At 44.0% G+C, this 22,213-nt stretch overlaps 1 protein-coding gene across 1 annotated transcript; it reads right to left on the bottom strand.

Annotated features, from left to right (window-relative positions):
- Window positions 1–1,509: 1,509 nt before the first annotated feature.
- KCNA1 (potassium voltage-gated channel subfamily A member 1) lies at window positions 1,510–10,114 on the bottom strand. Its single transcript, XM_086714264.1, has 2 exons — window positions 9,316–10,114; window positions 1,510–8,949 (listed from the first exon to the last, which is right to left on the bottom strand). The coding sequence occupies exon 2, from the start codon at window positions 8,435–8,437 to the stop codon at window positions 6,950–6,952; it is 1,488 nt and encodes a 495-aa protein (XP_086570390.1). The 5' UTR covers window positions 8,438–8,949; window positions 9,316–10,114; the 3' UTR covers window positions 1,510–6,949.
- Between the last annotated feature and the right edge of the window lie 12,099 nt (window positions 10,115–22,213).

The following is a 22,213-nucleotide window of genomic DNA, read 5'->3' on the forward strand; positions in this document are numbered from 1 at the left end:
TCTCTCTCTCTCTGTCTCTCTCTCTCTTTCTCTCTCTCTCTGCTCCTCCTCTGCTCATGTTCTCTCTCTCAAAATAAATAAGCTTTATAAAAATCAATTATATATTAAATTCAGTTAATTAAATAGGATATTTTCAATGACCTGTTTTTAAGTCTGTCCAAAGGGCTGCTTTCCAGTCATGCAGCATTACTATGCTGTCTTATCTGCATAAGACTTTGAATGGACAGGCTCCATTCAGCCTCGGGGTTAGCCTTCCCTCCACGCTCCAGTCTGGTTAACTCTACAAATCTAGACTGACTGCAGGAAGCATCAGCCAGTTTCCCTACCCAGTGGCAGAGAGGCTGGAATCAAATCACATCAGCTTTCTGTCCTTGAGTCCTCTGATTGGCCGCCCCTTAAAACTGACTTGCCTTCTTTTTGAAGTTCGGTATACAGCAAAGCTTCCATTACAACTCTACTGGCACAGCTCCCTGGATCTGTCCATCTCTGCTTCAAGAAAACCATTCCAAAGCTAAGCTTTGAGAAACACACTCAGAGGTGTGAATGTCCTGGCTCCTTTGCCCACCGCCATTTACATAGTTCTAGCTCTCTCTTACCTTTCTCTGTCAGAGTTCAACTCGTCTGTTTTCTGATCACAACAGAAAAATCATAGGAAGCCCAGCCAGCCTCATGATGCACTTTCATGAGCAACTTCTACAACAAAAATAACATTCACCTCCAAATCTTACAATGTGAGCCCATCACAATAAAATACAATTCTATGATGATGCCCCTGCCACACCATACATGCATCACGTAACAGACACCTGTCATAAAGCATGTAATCCTGTTTGGTCTGACATAAAAAGCTTGCATAAAATGAGATTGAAAGTCAAGAAAAGAGAACCTCGAAATCTCAGGAAGAATCAAAAGGAAATGCACCAATAAGTCATTCAAAAAAATAGAAAAAAAAGAAATGTTAACCACACATAGAACTATGTGGGAAAAGTTTATGCAAAGAACCACCAGGAATCACTTCGTTATTTCACATCAAAATCGCTTCCAACACCTTATTGTAATTATCAAGTTAGTTGATGCCAGACCACAGCACTGTTACACACACACACACACACACACACACACACACACACACACACACTATCCTTTCTGAAAGGCTTAGACTGCAACTGAAAATAAAGTTTCAAATCAAAAACAATTTAAGTGAATATAATCAATTATTTTGCTCCCTGGGGCCCCATTTCTTTTTTCCTTTTCAAAGCTTGATTCCCCCACTGCTTTCATAGGCCAAATTCCAAAGGCCTCTCCTTGGGATCCTACCTGAGACCAAACTGTGAATTTATTATCAGAATTCAACCCCAGTGCATTTCCTTGCACAGAACAGATAGTACCACGAGGCTGCTTCATGAGTTTACCCTGGGCTCATCACATTATTTAAAGAGATCCCACATGAAAAACTTCCCTAAAGACCAGTTAAACAAGAGACAAATAACCAGTCACAATATTCCTTGGTAAGATCCTTAAAAATTATCTTTAATTGATGCCAAATATGAACAGATCATAAAGTGACAAAAGCAAGTGAAATTGCATAGATGAAAACTATGCGCTTCAATTAGGCTCTCAGTTCATAACATTCAATGTCCTCCACCTGACATATTGAACAGTTAGGGCAGGGGAAATGCACAGCAGGTGGAAATGAGACACGCCCTTAACTCAAGGTGTAAGCAACTGGCAAACTCAAGAAAGAAACTAGTGCTTTTTCAGCTTCAATGGTTTGTTGTCCTGACGGTGCACTTTAAATTAATACCACTCAATTTTTAGTTTTGAACCTTGGTAATACCATTATCTTTAATGTTAGAGGTATGTCACATAGAGTCCATGCTGTCAGCTTACAGCTGCTGCCTCAAACAGCTCCCAGACAGTGCACTGATGAGAAGAAAGGTGTTTCTGCAGGTTTTGGAGAGGAGACAACTTTTGACCTGGAATATTTTGCAAGGGGTCTTTTGTGTTTTGTTTTCTTTCCTTGCACCATTTCTTCTTCTCTGATTATGGTACAAAACACTTCTAGACTCTGTGAAGTCTCGTGTCATAAAAAGTAAACTCCTAGTTAGCTCCGACATAAAAATCACTGGGACTAGGGCTAATCTCCTTAAAGCTAATAGTCCTGAGGTCAGCAGGGCCTCCCCCCTTATGTACACATTGGACTTCCCAAGGAAACCCATGGTCATTTTGCCTGAGCAAAGAGACTGGCGTTAAATCCCAAGACTTCTGAGCCTTACACTTATACCCTGAATGAGTTCACACAGTGACCCAAGGTAATGGAACAGTTTTGGTTAACAACTCAGCTCCTGTCCACTTCTTTACAAAAAATGGTAAGTAAAGTACATTCTTCTGAGATTTACCTGAGTCATGCTGAACATGTTCGCATATACCCTGAAATTCCGTGATATAAATACGAGTATTAATACACCGCATGGTGGATGAGAGGCCACCTCCTGAGATTGCAATTCAACTTGGATTGTGTCTGGTTTAAAAATTTGTATTTATTTGTCTTCTTGAAATGAACAGAAACATAGAAAGACTTCATCCTTTCTTGACAAAATGGGAAGATAAAATGGCTGTTTGGCAGTTTATATTCTTTCTAACAATTCTATACCATGGATGGTTACCACCCACCAATTCTCACCACTCCCAGGAATGAGTTGTCCCTGGAAGAAAATGGGGAATTGCCTTCTGTTAATGTGCTCTTTCTCCTTCTTGTCCAAGGCAATCTACCAAACAAGGAGTTCAATTGTAAAATTGTTTAAAAGCATGTGTTTTGAGGTCTCCTATACTAAAAGGGAGGTTTAGGAAACTATTTTTATGGACTCTTCAGATGTTAACTAATTTGAAAAAATCTGTAACTCTACACAACATGAAGAAGGCCCTTTATGGACTAAACCAAATTTCTACTTAAAGAAATCTTCTCACTTACCATTTACATGTTTGTCTGTGTTCTAATTCTCAAGTGAGTAAAGATTATGATGTCACCTGTGCTTTGGTTCCACCACAGTTGTACAATTTTAGAGAAATGACTGTCCATCAGCCATATTCCAGAAGAATATGCCGTTGGTTCATTTGATTTTGCTAGGCTAACTCACTCATGCACCCTAGTGAACTGTTCTAACTGGTAATCAGTACTCTATTTCTTCAGGGGGAGCGAGGGAAGGCTGTACACAGATGGGGAAGAGGAGTTGCAAAAACAAAAAGCTTTCCTGGCTACAATCTGTCTTCTCTAAATCTGAGGACAGAGGAAATTAATGTCTTTGGTCTCTCTCGAATTCAGATCACTTGAGGTGAGTTAACCCCTTCAGAGATGCTGGGATGGCTAACAGCCCTGGTGTGACCCAGCCCTTCCACTTCCAACCCTATTGAACTAGGGCCCCCAAGCACTGGAAGAGCTGAGCTATGGCTATCAGCATGTCAGAAAGTCTCTCCTTTCGGAGAAAACAAGCATTCAGGACATGAGCTATTAAAGCTCAAGATCGAGGAAGGGGACTGAAAGGTAAAAATCCCACTACAATAAATATAAGTAAACCAAAAGATAGTCATTCCTTAATAGGCAGTTTTGTTAAGTGCACCTTCAGGTCTACAAAAACATTTCAGCACATTATAGTGCGAGGGGTAAGAGCTTTGTCAAACTTCGCATGCCTATGCTACACAGATAATCCCTGTACTCCATTCCTACTGACTTGGTTGCAATGAGCTACAGATGGATAAGCAGCATTCATTTCCCCCCTACCACCCAAATTCATAACAACTCTTCCCCGATCCCAGGCCAACAGGCTCATGCATGCAGCCCTTTTTCCTGTAACACATGCAGAAGAACCCCAGTCCAGTGAATCTATGAGAGGTATACCAGGTAGCCAAAACCAGTCTGATCAGTCTTGGTCCCATTTTGTCATCCTCTGACCCATCCATCCCACAGTACTGAGTGGATTATTGCTGTTGACGGAGTGCAGCGTTTCAAGTTCTGTGTGTCCTAGACCTCAAAGTCTAAATAAAAGATCAAGATATCCCCAGAATTTTCGGGGAGGTTGGCTTTGTTTTCCCAAACTGGAGATTTTTAAGCAGGTAGGAGAGGAATAGCCAGGATAAGTCAAAGTTCAAAAGAGAAGGAAACATCACAGCGGAGGGTTTAATGCCCTGTGGTCAGATGCTGTGCAGTCCTTGGCCCCTTGTCTTCCATGATGTTACATCAGTCTTACAGATTCTCAAAAGCCGCACAGGAAAGTAAAATATCCATGTTCTTTCTTTCAACTGAGTCAGCCAGCCTGGGTGTTACTCTAGCTTCTTGGTTTATTGCCTCCCTGCTAGTTCTAGGACAGGTGGGGGAAGGGACAGAAGTAACAGGGAGGATTCCCGAAGAAGCAGGGAAGGAATGTAAGGTGGGCAGGGTGGGCAGCAGCAGGCAGCCACATGCTAAGTGCAGAATGAAGATTCCCCACTTCGGTGTCTTTAAAAAGGCTGTGAGTGCCTTTCCATTGGTGGACGGCTGCCGGGCCACAGAGGCCTGTGTTACGTGGTTCTCTTTCAGCTAGACCTAGGGTCCCCAGCATTCTCTGGGCTGGGTGCCTGGGGCAGCAGAAGTTAGATGCTCAGCCTGTGAAGCGACTGCCAGGTAGGAAGAGCATAGGCGCATCATAGAAAATATTTGAAGGGAGTGGGCCGGGAGGGAAGACCCAAGGAAGGTTATGATATACGGAGTGTTCCCACATCCACACTGATGCCTAAAGAGAACAGACCATCAGAGATTTGCAGAGTGCTGTTGCTAACAGAGGAGAAATACAGAACTTTGCAAGGAACACTACATTGGACCTGAGGAAGCCTTTCACATCCAGAGTGGCCCTCGACAGGAAACAGATTTCCAAAAACTTGATATTGGCTTCTGGTGGAGAAGAGGGAGAAAACGGGCTCCTGGTTCACGTCCAGAGTGATGATCGGTCTCAGGCCCCAGTGTACATCCCAGATCAGGCTGCCAAAGGGACCAAGTCCAGTGGATGGCCAGGGAGACAGCACCCTCCTGGATCTCTTCTCTCCTGGGTACAGGATGGGGTGGTCTTCTCACAGTGGTGAAGTGAGACAGGGAGGGTGGAGAAAGCAAAAGCAAAAATATCTGTGCCTCAACCTTTCCTCCCTTTTGTTACATAACTTCTCAGCTGTGTTAATGGAGGCACTTTCTGCAGTTCACTGTGGGTACAGGATAAAGGCACTAAGCAACTATTAAATCAATTGGTTGAGTTTCTTCAGGGAGCCTCAAGGGGAGGGCTGAAGTCTCTACAGACCTCAAATCATGACTGCAAAAAGAAATCAGCTCTGCTTTGGATGCATACAAGAGATAAACATGTTCATTTACATCCTAAGAATGCACCAAAAACATGCAGTATTGCACCTTTTTTTGTTTGTTTGTTTGTTTGTCTGTTTGTTTGTTTGTTTGTTTTGCTTGTGTTTATTTTCAGCTAGAAAGAATACCTGTTCTTAGGTGTTGCTATATATACCTTGATGACTTATTTAGTTTTCCACATAGCTTCCCTTTAAGGGATGGGCATATTGGTCCTCTCTCTGCCTACACCTGCACAGAAACCTGACATTTCCCTGAGCAAAGGCAGGAAAATCAACTGAATGGCCCCCACCCCCCACCCCCCATTATTTTCTTTTGGGCCCTTCATCCCACAAACTTTTAATTTTTATGATTTAAATTTTTTTTTTACTGAAATCATGCATTAATTAATTCAAGGTACACCTTAATCAAATAGGCCATAATGCTGAATAAGAGAACATGCTTTGAGCTCCAAAAAGTTATTGTTCCCATCTGACTAACATATGCACTTAAATACAGTACTTTATTTACTAATAAAATAGTTAATAAATGAAGGAGTGCACTTTTGGTGAATGCAAATGAAAAAAGGATCTATTTTTAGAAGAGTTGATCCCAACGTAAGCTTATCCCCTATTGTCTGAGTTAACGTTCTTGGCATGCGATTATAAAATAAATATGATCAGATTCAAACATGCTTACATTTAGTTCCATTTGTGCTCTCTTGCAATAAGGAGGCTAAGATTTTACATCCAGTTCTGGAGGCCAGGGGTCAGGGTGCAGGACTGGTGAGAAAAGACCTGTGTTTGGCTCACCTGCAGTTGAGAAATTTAGCAGCACTGCAGACGAATCAGTTAATTTACTTCAGTGTTCTTTTTTCTTAGAGAATAGTATGGATGAGCAGGGGAAATGGGGCAGAGGGAAAATCCCTGCAGACCAGGACCAGTATCAGATGTATAAGGTGCTTTATGAACCAGTCTTAAATAATTTTGCGTGCATGTATGTGCACTTGTGGGGGTTTTCACCTTGTAATATACGGTTGGGATGATCAACACAAATACATTTGTTCATTGCCCCATTTGGCTGGTATATCATGTTACATATAATACATCAGATGCACTGTCTTAAATGTGCTGTGCAGTTTGCAAAAGTTTTATAATGGAGTCCCATGCAAATTTAAATTTTATATTTCTAAGTGATCGTCTGGTTTTTAGTAAAAGAAAAAAGTTAAAGAAGCCAAAGGATTAAAAATGTTTCGGTATGGGGAAGCATATGAATCTTATTTTACCTAGACTAGCTCGTGGACTGAATTGTTTTAAACCAGTTTTAGAAAATACACTTTCTTTTCCCATTTTTTAATAAAATGAAAATAGTTTCTTTTTGCATGAATCTTGAAAGCTTCAGGTTCACCATCCCCCCCCCATCCTCAATGCAACAATGCATTGACAGTTAAATAGAGCATTCAAAGGCTATTTAGTAAAGTATCTACAAACAGTGACGTGGGTCACTAGGTTTTTGTTCTGTTCTGTTTTGTTTTGTTTTTAAGTCTTTCAAGCTTCTAAGTGGGGCTTTTTTTTTGTTTGTTTGATTGGTTTTTTAAACATCGGTGAGTAGCTTGCTCTTATTAACGCAGTTTTGGTTAGCTGTGGTGCAATTGCCAGTTCTGATATTGGCCTGTCTGTAATGGGCTATGCTATTATTCATATCCTCTTCGATCTCCATGTACTCAGATTTGCTGATAGTAGAGGAACTGCGCCGACTGAGGTCACTGTCAGAGGCTAAATTAGGGGAGCTAACGTGGAGCAACTGAGCCTGCTCTTCCCCCTCAGTTTCTCGGTGGTAGAAATAGTTGAAATTGGACACAATGACAGGTACGGGCAGGGCAATTGTCAGCACACCAGCGATGGCACACAAGGAGCCCACGATCTTGCCTCCAATTGTCACAGGGTACATGTCACCGTATCCTACAGTGGTCATGGACACCACCGCCCACCAGAAAGCATCGGGGATACTGGAGAAGTGCGACTCAGCTTCTTCCGCCTCGGCAAAATACACTGCACTAGAAAACAGTATGACCCCAATGAAGAGGAAAAAGATGAGCAGCCCTAGCTCTCTCATACTAGCTTTGAGGGTCTGGCCCAGAATCTGGAGGCCCTTAGAGTGGCGGGAGAGTTTGAAGATTCTAAAAACCCTTACCAAACGGATGACCCTGAGGATGGCCAGCGAAGTGGCCTGCTCGCCCTTCTGGTTTCCCTCCTGCTCGGCTATCTCGGTGCCTAGGGTGATGAAATAAGGGATGATGGCCACAATGTCGATGAAGTTCATGATGTTTTTGAAGAAGTCTGTCTTGCTGGGGCAGGCGAAGAAGCGCACCACCAGCTCAAAGGAGAACCAGATGATGCATAGGGTTTCCACGATGAAGAAGGGGTCCGTGAAGATGTTGGAATTGTAGATCACCGTAGTGTTGTCGATGCGGTGCACGGTGCCTGTGAAGTCCTTGTCATCCTTCAGCTCAGGTAGAGTCTCCAGGCAAAAGATGACGATGGAGATGAGAATGACCATGACGGAGACGATGGCGATGACCCGGGCGGGCCCCGAGCTCTCAGGGTACTCGAAGAGCAGCCACACCTGGCGCTGGTATTCCTTCTCGGGCAGGGGGCGCTCCTCCTCCTTGATGAAGCCCTCGTCCTCCCGGAACTTCTCCATGGCCTCCTCGCCCAGCTCGTAAAATTTGATCTCCTCGGAGAACATGTCCAGGGGCACGTTGACCGGCCTCCGCAGGCGGCCTCCCGACTGGTAGTAGTAGAGGATGGCGTCGAAGCTCGGCCGGTTGCGGTCGAAGAAGTACTCGTTCCTCAGGGGGTCGAAGTAGCGCATGCGTTTCTTAGGATTGCCCAGCAGTGTGTTGGGGAACTGCGCCAGGGTCTTGAGCTGCGTTTCGAAGCGCAGCCCGGAGATGTTGATCACCACGCGCTCGCAGCACTCGTGGTCATCGTGCTCAGCCGGCCGGGGGTAGCTGCCTTCCTGGGGGTGGCCCGGGGCGGCCGAAGCCTCGTCCACGTTCTCTCCGGACATCACCGTCATGGTGGAAGCGGGGCACAGGGGTGAGAGACCAGGAGAGGGCCGGGGGTGGGAAGCAGCGGGAGAGGAGGGGTGGGGGGGACCCAAGCGCCCCCCCCACCGGAGTGCGCGGCTCCCCCCACGTTCAGGGGGAGGGGCTTCAAAACCAGCAGGTGGAGAGATCTAAGACTTCCCTTCTCCTTACCTTCCCCTCTACCCTGTCTTTTGCTCAGTTTGGAATCCCCCCTCGCCTGCAGCCCGGGTGCAGCTTTTTGTCGTGGGGGGGGGGGGGGGAAGGGTTGGTATTTCTTCCTGCTAGAAGGTGTCTTAACGCAGTGCCGTTCTAGCGGACCCGGCCATCCATTCGGGGGTCACCCTGGCCTCCCCTCCCCTCTGCGACCCTCCAAGGACCGGGTGCAGAGCCAGCTCAGCAGACCCCCTTGCCTGCCACCCCTTTTGCTTCTCCTCGGCTCTCCCCCCTCCTACCCCTCTTCGCCTGCCGCCTTCTAAGCTCCCACCAGGGCGATCGATGGACGCTGCAGAGAAATAGAAAGTGATACGGGGGTAGAAAATCAGAAGCATTCAGATGGGACGGACCTACAGACACCGAAGAGCACAGACCTCTAGCTTGTTTAGAAAGCACTGGACTCTTGCTAGGGTTAGCACATACACACAGACAGACACACGCAGACACCCGGAAATCCAAGTTTGGGCTCTTCCATCCCACTTTCCCCAATGCCCAACAGCCGATCTGTTTACAACTTCGTTAAACTAAAGATCGGGAAAGCGCCGAGAGACGCTGAGGGAGCTCTAGGTCCCGGGCAGCATCCCCCCACCCGTGGCTTCTCCCACCCGGTGCCCCTACCCCCGCTTCTGCAGCCCCGGACGGGGGAGCCCCCTACCTGGCCGGCCGGCTTGGCGCAGGGGCGGTGCTGAGTCGGCGGAGAGCCCGAGTAGGAATGCGGCAGGTCGCCTTTGCAGTACCCGGCGGGAGCGGCGACCGGCGCCGCGGCAGCATCCGAGAGGCGCTTGGCAAAGTCGCCGCCCTCGCCCCCTCGTCCTACGCCCCTTCAGTGGGACAATCGACTGAGTGAGCCGCTACGGCGGAAATGTCCGTTCCCTACCCCCATTCTCACCGGTTGCCAACAACCTAGAGACGCCGTCCTCTCGCTGGTGCAGGGAGTTCCGGAGGATGCGGGGCGGAAAAGCAAAATGCCACCCTCTCCCGAGGCTCGGAAGCAAATGACGATAAACAGCACTCTCGCCCCCTCCTAACACTTATGGGAGCCCTTGATTCGATCCTGAAGGAGGCGGGCGAGCAAGAGCTTGGATCTACATGGCTCTCGGATCCCCTCCGCTTCCCGCACCCCAGCGTGGACCTCGCTGAGGCTCCGCGGTGCGCGTGGAGCCGTCAGGAGCTCCGAGTGGGGCAGGGTGCGTGCGGCGGCGGGTCCGCTCGGTCCATTTCTGGGCGCTGCAAGATCAGCAGAAACCTGAGAAAGCGCCTGGAATGCGGAGCAGCGATTGGCCCACTCGGGCGTGGGTTGGGGAGGGCGGGGGAGGGCAGGAGCGAGGAGGTAGATGGAAAATATGAGGGGGTGGCTTGGCAGAGGGGGGTTGTCATTCAGTTCCCACCCTTGCCGGAACAGCTTTTTCCTTCTCTTGCCAGAAAAGCCGACCACCAATTCTCCTTCCCTTATGGTGCACAGCCCCGCACATGCACGCTCCCTGGCCGCGACCTTCCCCGGGAATTGCACATTAGAAATGGTCAGGTCCGACGCAATGCAGGCGGCGGTGTTCCTGGCAAAACTCCTCGGATGGGCTTGCGTTTGTGCAGTCCCACGATAATTGGCTTCTGCCGCCATGCTCTGCGTGCCATCCCGGCCCTCCCGCAGGGGTCTCTCTGCAGGGGTGACCCAGCTTGTCTCCGCCTGACGGGCAGAGATGCGCACCTTGGGGAGAGCTCTGCAGTTGAGGCTCACTGTGGGTGTGTTGTATGTGGTGTCACTGCGAGGCGGCGGTGCTAAGAGGCTGTCCCTCCTTGACCTACGATGGGAGTTGAAGTTTTCTTACGATCAGATTATTCTGAAATACGGAGAATGCGATTTGTGGACAACCAAAGGCTTCGTGGGGCTGTGGGGCTGTCTGCCAACTTGATGCTAATTGGGACGAATCTGAGAAGCAAGTCTCCTGCCCACCTCCCACCTACGTCCCTCCTCCCGTAGCCACTTTTCTCGGCCTAGTGCCTCCACAAAGCCACTTGCAAGGCTTGCAACTTCTTCCGGAAAGGGTCCGCGCCGAGGTTCAGGGCAGCACGAGCCGGGGGCGTGCGCGGTGCACTCGGAGTGCGGCTACAGCTGCGCCCCCAGACGTGCTACGCCTCGGCGCCCGCAGCGCGCGAGAAGGCAGCCGGCAGCTCGGGTACTTCAACTGCTACGGAGTCTCCGAGGAGGATGCAAGAACCCGGAGTCACCGCTGATTGGTTCCCCCGCTGCTTTGGGACCACCCTTCCACCACCGAGGATCGCGTTGCCTCCCGCCTACACCAGCCACCACTTTAATCAAAGCCAATGATTGTATCCTCCCCACTCTATTGTGGCTAGTGGAAAGCAGGGGCCTGTGTGGGGTTGCCCAGGCAGTGCACCGATTCTGGGTACGGAACTAGTTAAACCCCTCCTCCAGATTCAGACTCCAGCATTCCTTTCAGAAAAAGAATATTTGTTCCCTCCACTCCTCCGGATTCATACCCTACCCTTTTCTTTTACGAACAATGAGTTCTCCTAAACTCCTCCGAACCATATTAAACACTGCCATTTCCCTACCTTCCACACACAATATTCCTGTACCCTACTAACTCCACGGTTTCCTGCCTTCCTGTGCTACTGCTTTATTACAGGAAGGAAGAGACTGAAGGAGGAAGGGAGGAAGGAAGGAAAGAATGAAGGAAGGAAAAAGGGAAGGAAGGAAGGAGCTGTGTACTGAAATACGACTGGCAAGTCCCCTGTTTCTGCTTTTGCTGCTGCTGCTGTTACATCCACATCAATAATAACCCTACTAGACCTGATGAACATTTCCTGACCATGTCCCAGTAATACTGGGCTTCCTTACTCTGCTTTTGCACCTCCTTCTGCCTGTAACCCCCTTCCTTCTTTTAAAGGCCTCCAAGACTGTCATCTCCCTAGCCTCATGTGGATTGCACTTGCCTTGATTCACCATTTGGAGATTTTCTTAAGAGAAGAGATTTGCAGACTGCATGGGATCTCAGGTCCTGAAATTCAGGGCTTTGTTAGGCATAATAAAATCCAGAGGTTTACACCAAGGAATTGGAAGAATGGTATTGAGCTAAGAATTCAACATTCTGGATGCAAGCCCACCATTGATAGGGGTCTAAAGATATGTATTCGCTCAAACATTTGCTCAGTCTCAGCTGTGTGTCAGTCTTGCTCAGCACTGCAGACACAGTAATGACTAAGATATGCAAGGTTCCAGACCTCACAGAACTTACATTCTGGTGGGAGAGACAGACATTATAATGTTAGGTAAAGCAAATTAAGAAAAGGGTATATGGAGGGACAAATATAAGTCTGAATGGATAGGAAGGGCCTTTGCATAAGTAACAGTTAAACAAAGAAATTCAAGGAGAGAACAGGGGCTCCTGGGTGGCTCAGTGGGTTAAGGGTCCAGCTTCAGCTCAGGTCATGATCTCGCGGTTCATGAGTTTGAGCCCTGCCTTGGGCTCTGTGCTGACAGCTCAGAGCCTGGAGCCTGCTTCAGATTCTGTGTCTCCTTCTCTCTCTGCCCCTCCCCTGCTCCCATTCTGTCTCTCTCTCTCTGTCTCACAAAAATAAATAAACATTAAAATTTTTTAGAAAAAGAAGAGAGAGAACAGGGAATCAGAAAAACAGAAGCATAGATGTAAGAGCAAATGCAAAGATCCCAAGGCAGAGACAAGTTAGCATATTTGGGAAACAAAGGAGCACCAGTGTGGCAAGAAAGAAGTAGCCAAAGAAGGGTGTTGCAGAAGGTAGGTCAGAAAAGTAGGGAGGGACCAAATCATGTAGAGCCTCTTAAGCCACTGTAAGAATATTTCATTTAGTAATATAATATGTTCCATGTAGTAATATAATATGATTTGCCATTTTAAAGATTATTCTGGTTACTGGAAACAGGCATGAGGTTGGAAGTTATTAAGTAGTACAGGCAATGATGGCTTAAACAAGCAAGGTACTGGTAGGCTTGTGAGAAGTGGTTGGAATAGAATTACATTTTGAAAATAGAGATGGCAGGATTTGGGATGTGGGGGAAAGAAACATTTCAAGAACGTCTCCTAGGTTTGTAGCCTTAGTAACTAGGTGGATGGTGATGTAATTTACTGGAGGAGTGAATTGGACAGCTTCTCTCTCACCAGAATGTGAGCTACACAAAGTCTTGGACCTTGTGTATCTTGGTTGTTACTGTATTGGACAGTAATAACCTCAGATTCAGTAAGCCTCTCCTCAGATTCCCTCCACTTTTCCATTCCTTTTGCCCTGAGGCCACTTGCCTTGCTTTGGCTGCTGCTGGAACACACAACTCTGCATGGGCAGCAGATTTCTGCCTCCTGAGGTTGACCACACTGCAATGATTTGGATTTCTCAAGACTGGAAGAAGGTCCAGGTGAGCAGCACAGCTATTTGGAGGCATTAATTAAATGGACCAGTGAGAGCTTGCCCAGTAGTAGATATGAGATAAGATGAAGCCTATAGATAAATTTCCTCTCCTTTAATCTTTTCAGGGTCAAACAACTACATAATCTAGTGACAGGGATGCATATCTTTGTGGCTCATGAACCAGCTGCCAACTTGGTAACTCAACACCCTATATTTGAACTTTATCTTCCCTATCTCACTTCCACTGTCCTTACTCTCACTGCATGGGGATCTTACCTTTCACTAAATCATAAGTCTTGTCTCAGGTTCTGTTTTGTAGGGAAACTGAGCTGAAGCAGAAGGAATCCAAACATTGGTTTGAGACATGTTAAGTTTGTTAAATACCCAAATGAAGATATTGAGTAGGAAGTTGGGCATGTGAGTCTAGAGTTCAGAGGAAAGGTCTGGATAGATCAGGATTTGTCAGCCTCAACACTGTTGATCTTTGGGCTGGATATATTTTTGTTGTGGAAGGTGTTTTCATTTTGTTGTCCTGTGAATTTTAGGATGCTCAGTAGCATCCCTGGCCTTTAGTCACTAGCTGCCAGTAGCACCTGCTCCCAGTTCTGACAATAAAAAAATGTCTCTAGACATTGCCAAATGTCCCCTCAGGGGCACTAAGAGCTACTGGGGTGGATGGTAGTTAAATCCAGAGTACTGGACTAAAGCACTTGGACTTGAAGGTAGAAGGATAAGAGGACATGTCCAGGGATTTTGCTTCAGGATATTCTAATTCTAGGGACCGAAAATAGGGGGAAAAGCCAGCAAAAAATGACTGGTAAGGTAAGCAAACCAGGATAGTATAGGGTCTGTCAAAGCAAATGAGTAGTATTTCAGCAGAGACAGAACAATTTTGTTAAATACTGCTGATAAGATGAATAGAATGCAGAACTCGCAATTGACTATTGGCTCTAGAAAATTTGAACTGATAATAGATTAAGAAAGGAAAACTGACAACAGTGGGTAAAATGAACTCTTGGAATTTGTGGGTCAATCAGGAAAAGAAAAATGGAGTAAAAGCTGAAGGAAGGTAAAGAGTGACAAGAATTTTTTTAAAGATTAGAGCTACTATAATATGTTTGCATGGTTATGGGAATGATTCTGTAGAAAAGGAAAAGTTGCTGATGTGGTAGAAAGAGAAAAATTGGTGCAACGTTCTTGAAAAGGCAAAAGGAGAATGGGATTGAAGATCCAAAAGAAAGGGTTGGCCTTGGAAAAGGACAGTCTATAGAAGTGAGAAAGAGAGAGCAAAGTTCAGACACAAATAGTTTAGTAGATTTGGTTGTGAGAATTGGTGGACTTTCACTTATGCAATCAGAAGCAATTTTCTCAGTGAAAAGGAAAACAAAGTCATCAACTAAAAGTGAGGACGGGAAGAAAGTCTTGAAAGTTGGACAGGGAGGGGCAGGGAATGTGAAATAACCACCCAAGAGAATAGTAAAGGGAAAGGATTAGGAAATGTAGCAAGATTGCCTAGCAATACCACTGGCTCCTTTGTGGTGAAGACCATGCATTTCAGTGATCAGGCCTTGAGTATTTGAGATAAACTTGGAAATAAATCATGATAGAATTAGTCCAAATGATCTTTTATGGGAAAATGTGAAACTAGCTCTAAATATAACCTCCTTCTTAGCATCAATCTTTCTTAAGGGCTAAGTAGTAGTAAGGCAAGACATGGCATAAGAAGTGATCTTACCAGGCAAGGATATACCCATGTGAACTTACCTTGGATTCTGCAGAGGGCAGTGTCACAAGCAGAGGAATGGCAGCCCTCAAGGTATGAAGTCTAATTGTAAATGGCAATATAGAACCACTAGAAGGCAGGAAGGAAAGTTCAGAAGCTCACCAAGGATTTAAGGTGACCATGAATGGTATGGATGGCTTCTTTAGCCAGGTGTCCTATTGCTGACATAGGCTTAACTGTGGATGAGTTCCAAAGGTCTGTGAACCCTCTGAAATTTTATACCCTTTATTGTACATGTAAGTAATCATTTCTGAAGACCATGTTCATAAGTGATTTTTGTCAAAATCTCAAAAGGAGATTATACTAAAACAGTTAAAAGCCTAAGTTTTTAAATCAGAGATGGATTCTAATTTAATCACTCTGATCTTATGTAAGTAATTCCATCATTTTACATTTTCATCTCCTTATTTGTAAAATGTAGTATCTATATCATAAGCCATCGTGAGCATAAAATATATATTGAGAACTGATCAGTAGTGATTGGATAGAGTTAAAGTTCAGTGAAATGCCAACTTCAAGGAAGTGACCAAAAGGTCAGGAATCATTACATTAGACAGATCTTTAATAAACATGCACTGAGGGCAGAACAGCCCCTAAATACTCAAGAATAAAAGAAAAGAACAAACGTAATGCCTACCCTTGAGATCCTTACAGCGAACTTCAGTGTTCAACCATAGCAGAATAGTTGGTACTAGACATTTCCTACCACCATAAACTAGAAAGCTGGATAAAATATAGGTGGTAACACTGGGCAATAGGCAAGATGGAACTGAGATCTCTTAGAAAAGAGAAACAAATGAAGTGAGCTCTGTGACCACCTTAGCTGTTTGCCTGAAGATGCTTTCTAGAAGCTATGCAAGGAGATGGAGCCCAAGCAGAGCCTGGTAAACTCCCTGAGTTGAGGAAACAGAGACTGGAGTCTGCTGAGACTGAGCTGAAAGTTAGTTACACAGAGAAAAAGCACCAGAAATATTCATGGAGGATCCAGTATAAAGAGGTGGGTGGCAAAAGATGAAGTCAGAGAAGTTGGCAGGAGCCAGGGCATGAAGCTCCTCATTGGTCACTGTAGTGGACCTCCACTGGTTTCCTCCTAAGCTCCTAATCATCTCTCTTCTTTCTAACAGAATTATCTAACACATAGTCATGTGCCTGAAGAGAAGCCAACTGTTCCAATCTCTCTCAAGAGAAACTGGCCCATGACCCAATCCTTTTCAAGGAAATGTGAGGGGAGGTCTGCTGGCGAGCTTCAGGGAAAGACATCCTCAATGATAAGAAAGCCATAGAAAGACGTTCTCTTCATCCTCTTGACTTCATGCCTGGATGAGTCAGTGCTATATCCATCCTGCTACTGGTCCAGCACTGAAGATGTGATAGCAGAAGGAGAAAAAGAACTTGGATCCTGGTGGCATCATTGAGCTGCTGAATCAATCAGCCATGAAGCCTTTATACCATGGGACTCTCTGTTATGGAATTCAATAGTTTTCTTATTGTTAAGTTAGAGTTGAGCTTGCTCATGAAATCTCATGAGAGGATTTCCCATTAAGGACTTTAAAGAGACTTGCAAAATATTAGGGATCTAAATCATTTGATTTAGATGCAGGGGCTCATACCAGTTACAATTCTTTCTGATAATAGAAGTGGAAACTTAACCCCAAATTGTTTAAATTTAGAAAGGTAATTTACTGGCTAAGAAAACTGAGCATGTTGGGAACAGAGCTGCAACTTCAGGAAAGGCTTTACCCAGAACTCAGGGCTTATGGCCAGGACGTATTTTTCTTCCTTCATTTCTCCATTCCTTTTCTGAATGCAGACTCTACTCTCAAGCATGGCTGCCAGAAATTCCATAGGCTGTATACTTTGTGTCTGATAGGAAGAGCTTTGGTATTAAGTCTTAGTGACCCTGATTGTCCTGACCAGTGTTGTTTACCCATCTTTGAACAAATCACTGCAGCTAGGAAAATGGGCTGTCCTGACTGGATTTAAAAATCAGGGCTCGCCCCTGGAGATGGAATGTGGTTAATTTCACCCAAACTATGTGGTGGGAAGTTTCAGAATGCTGGTGAAATGCTGGTGAAATGCTGGTGAAAACGATAAGAGAAAACTGCATTGTAGAGAGGCAGAGCAGAAAGTGATAAAGAAAGTTAAGAATGGCTCCCGGGTCTCAGGTTTGGGCATCTGGGAGAGAAATGCACTTCAGAAAGAGAAAGGAGCACTTCAGGAAGGTCAGTTAATATAAGCAATACAGTGAGATGTAGGTCATTGGTTGTCTTAAAAAAGCAGTTTCAAGTGAGTAGTGGAAACAGATGCCAGATTGTAGTAGTCAAAGAATGAATGGAGTGGGCAAGTGAAGTTAGGACAAGTAAGCATTCTTTGAAGAATCTTGGAACTAGAAGGCAGGAGAGAAATAGAAGGAATAGCTAAAGGGGACTGTGAGATTGAGGTAAACTTTTCTGTCTTTAATGTAAGAGAGATTTGAGCATATTTAAATATTAATGATGATATGGAGTGCCTGGGTGGCTCAGTTGGTTAAGCATCCAACTCTTGATTTTGGCTCAGGTCATGATCTATGGTTCTTGAGATCAAGATCCAGGTCAGGCTCTGCACTCACAGCCCAGACTCTGCTTGGGATTCTCTCTCTCTCTTTCTCTCTCTCTCTCTTTCAATAAATAAACATTGTTTTTTAAATGCTAATGACAATAAGTGAAAAAAAACAGAAGGAAGAACAAGATTGAAGATATAGTAGAAATGGAGTAGTTAATGGAGCAAGATCTCTAGGAATGATGAGTAGAGGGATGCAGAGCACAGCTAGAAGAAATCTTAAGGAAGAGTAAGGGACTTTTTTTTTCACTGTGATAGAGTGGAAAGGGGGAGGACAGATGGAAATGGATTACTGCATCTGTGATGGGAGAGTAAATTTGGGAAACCCATGGAGATTCCATCTGAAGGTTTCTAGTTTCCCAGTGAAGTAGAAAATGTTACCTACTAATGGACATACAAGGGGAGACCATGAAAGGTAGAAGATAGTCCCAGAGAAAAGTGGATTAGGAAAACATATGCAACTCTACCGTTTTGTCTGACATCATCTAGAAGGTGACATAGTCTGTTACCATAAAGATGCAATCTTCTTATGGTCAATCATTGATGCAATCAGAATCCAATGACTGGGATATTTCTTAACTGTTGCCCATTAGGTCACTTTCCAATACAGTCAGACTCCACCTCACTTGGAATCTCAGAATTACCTTTTCCCCAGAACACCCCTTTTCTTCTTGTTCATTTTTGCCCTCCTTTCAGGATCCTGCTCCATCCTGCCTTTCTTCTATGGCAGACTGGAGAAAGCATTTTGGCCCTTGTGTCTGAGCCTGGAGAGACCCATGCTTATGTGTATCCCAGCAGGCAATGGTGATGTCCTCAGAAAGGATCACCTCAAGAAAAGCCAACTTCTCTCTGGCTAACGTTGATCACCTCCCACAGTGACCCAAATGTGCTGTTTTGCAAAAGGCCCCCTTTCCTTAGAAATGAGATAGGAAAGGATGAAGAGATGAAAAGGCACCTATAGCAGGGTCACAAGAAAGCATTGAGGCCCAGTCAAGGTCAGAAACCAGGAATTTGAATAACTGCCAATTTGTTTGTGTAATTTTTCTCCAAAAAAGCTTCAGTATCTCAGATGTTAAATAGAGAAGGAGTTTGGCAGTATTGACAGTACAAAAAAAAGTAAGTTATTAAAATGATATGTTTGGGGCGCCTGGGTGGCGCAGTCGGTTAAGCGTCCGACTTCAGCCAGGTCACGATCTCGCGGTCCGTGAGTTCGAGCCCCGCGTCGGGCTCTGGGCTGATGGCTCAGAGCCTGGAGCCTGTTTCCGATTCTGTGTCTCCCTCTCTCTCTGCTCCTCCCCCGTTCATGCTCTGTCTCTCTCTGTCCCAAAAATAAATAAACGTTGAAAAAAAAAAATTTTTTTTAAATAAAAAATAAAAAAAATAAAAAAATAAATAAAATGATATGTTTGTCTAGAAGGTACAAATAGATTAGAGCATCAGAACACAGATTATAATTTCTAACCAAAAATACGTATACTGGGAATGTTTACTTCTGAAAACATTCTGTAATAAGAGTACATCTGCCTGATGGCATAGAGCTTTAAGGCCTCTATGCCTCATTTTCTCTGTGCTGAAGCAGACCCAAAAATTCTTTCAGAAGTAAAATTTCCCCTTCTCTAAATATTCCTTTAACCCTGTAATTTACCAAATCTCAGTCACAAAACATCACACTCATGAAAGATTGTTGGAAAGACATAAAATATGGACATTTTTTTCTAGAGCCACTCTGTCCAACAAGATAACCACTAGCCACATGTGGCTTTTACATTTTCATGAATTAAAATAAGAGTTAAACTTAAGTTCTTCAGTCCACTGGCCACATGTTAAGTGCTGAATAGCCACATGTGGCTGGTGATTACTGTACTGGACAATACATATATAGAACCTTTTACCGTTGCAGAAAGTGCTGTTGGTTGATGCTTCCACCCTGGGGTCAGTCTATGTGTTCAGTGAGGTCTATACGAGGTCAGTGTGGTTTGTATCCCCTGTACAATTGCTTTTATGCCTTTAGTTTGCAATGAGGAACACTATCAGAAAAGACCTTATAAATTCATGGTGGTAACTACTGTCAGAACCTTGTGAAGGGTATCATCCACTATGTTACCAATGTCTTCTTTTGGGAGGATCCCTGAAGAAATCTTATTTTCAGCATCAGACTTATAAGTCTCTTAAACACTGCATTGTGGTTCTTAAAGCTGACTCATTATTGTTGTCTTCAGCAAACTTAGAGCCACATTTGCAGCTTTCCTTCAGCAACCAAATAGGACCCGTGTGTGTGTGTGTGTGTGTGTGTGTGTGTGTGTGTGTTCTGCCTTCATTTCCCTTCACGATTTATTTTATACCTCTGTGCTGCATGTATTTTTAAACTACCTAAATCCTTCCTGTAATAGAAGTAAAATACAAGTAAATAGATCCATTAGATACATACATATATACCTGCATACATGTGGTGATCTTTCATTCACAAAAGTGAACATTAGTTGTCCTTGGGTTGAGAACATTAGTAAAAACACAGTCTCTTAAACATAGCCCCTTAAACACCCTAATTCACTGTTTATTGTATCTTTCTCAGCCACCCTAGCACAGTGCCCTGAACTATTACTTTGCTGTGCATAACAGATCAGTCATAACCAAGGTGTCAGTGTCATATGACAAATATTTAAACCTGTATCAGAATATTAGTTTTCCAAACACCTTTAAACTCATTTGTAGCTGTTGCTGGCAGTGATAGACAGAGCAAAGATCTGGCCTGCATTGTGGCAACTGTATTCGTTTGCAGCGTGAATATAGGGTGTTTTTATGAATATTACACATTTTTCAATTCCATTGATATAGAATATATATTTGCATATATATTTCTATATATATTTATCTCTCTCTCTATATATATATTTCTATATATATAATATATATATAGAAAATACTGTTACTCTGACATCATGCAACGGAAACTTCTAACATGCTACTCTTAACTCTCTCACTGGTTGACATACATTTTACCCACACACTGCATTGAGGTAGAAATAAGTACTATGTTTAATTATCCAGTATAGAGATAGGGATGCCATAGAAAAATTGGATTCAGAATTTCTAAACCAATTTTGCTCCTTCTCACAAGAAAAAAGTTCTGAATAGTTTGCACTTTTCTTCCTTTTATTCTTTATATCAAAGAACTCTTTTCAGTACTGAATACTTACTCAGTGTGTGTCTTTTTACCATGGAAAAGGTAAGAAAAAAATGCATTGTGCATACTCTCAACAAATGTATCATCTTCTTTGTTGGAGTCAAGACTTAAATGAATGTAAAATGACAGCCTCCAAAGGCAGTCAAGTGAGCGATGCAATCTAACATGTTCTAGCAGGTGTTTGGGATGGAGAAAGATGGGAGCTGGTCAAGACAGCCAGCTGGGCAGCTTTGCAGAAGCCATGATCTTCGAAGGATCCTCAAAGCACAAGAGAAGGGTACAATTCACAACATAGGGAAGGCAAGAGCAAAGATGCAGACATGGGGATGTCCTGTTTCAGAAGACAGTGAACTGGTCAATCTGGTGGAACCACACTCAAGTGGAGATGCTAATGAGCAGTGGAATCACAAAATAGGCAGGAGGGAGATGAAAGACCAAGGAGGGGATTGTGAAAATCATGCACACCCTTGAACAATCAAATGTCATTAATACTACACTAATTGTTTTTAACCCTAGAAGGAAAAATAAGAGCCAGTTTGTAGTTTTCAATGATACAGTAAAAAAAAAAAGGTGGATTCATACTAGCAGTTATCATCCAACACATGGTAATGAACTGTTTTAAATCTTTATTTTTTTTACTGTACTTTACACTTTTAAAAATTCTTCCTTTTGCATATTTTTTAATCCTCAGACAAACCCTTGGAAGCAGGGAAGACAGGCATTTATTATGTTATTATTATAAGGACACTGAGTAGGAAGAATTAATCTGGCCTTGACTCATCTTACTTCACATGGGCAATGTGGACCAAAGCAGCAAACACAGGCTCTAACTCCCAGTTCAATTATTTTTCTTTCATACAACACTGGTGGTGTAAAATAAATAGAACTAAATAAATTGCTGCCACTTCACTTTCATACATTTGGAGCTCAGAGTCCACTGTCATTGACTTTGGGATTTTCTCTTTAAATGCCATATCTAAGAAACACACTGATTACAATAGGAGAATGGCTTATTCAGAACTTTCTGATTTTAAAGGAAATATGTGATAATTAAGGAAGATTGGTCATATGAACAGACATTTCTCCAAAGAAGACATACAGATGGCCAACAGGCACATGAAAAGATGCTCAACATCACTCATCATGAGGGAAATACAAGTCAAAACCCCAATGAAATATCACCTCACACCTGTCAGAATGGCTAAAATCAAAAACTCAAGAAACAACAAGTGTTGGCCAGCATGTGGAGACAAAGGAAAATTGCACACTGTTGGTTCCTACCAACTGGTGCAACCACCAGTTTGTGGAAAACAGTATGGAAGTTCCTAAAAAATTAAAAATAGACTTACCATATGATTCAGTAATCATATTACTGAGTATTTACCCAAAGAATTTGAAGACACTAACTTGAAGGGATATGTGCACCCCTATGTTTATTGCAGCATTATTTACAATAGCCAAATTATGGAAGCAACCCAAATTTCCAGCAATAGATGAATAAACAAGATGTGGTATACATATATGCAATGGAACATTATTCAGCCATAAAAAAGAATGAAATCTTGCCATTTGCAACAATATGGATGG

The sequence above is a fragment of the Puma concolor genome, chromosome B4 (genome assembly GCF_028749965.1).
Source record: "Puma concolor isolate L17-30 chromosome B4, mPumCon1.1.hap2, whole genome shotgun sequence".
Classification (NCBI taxonomy): Eukaryota; Metazoa; Chordata; class Mammalia; order Carnivora; family Felidae; genus Puma; species Puma concolor.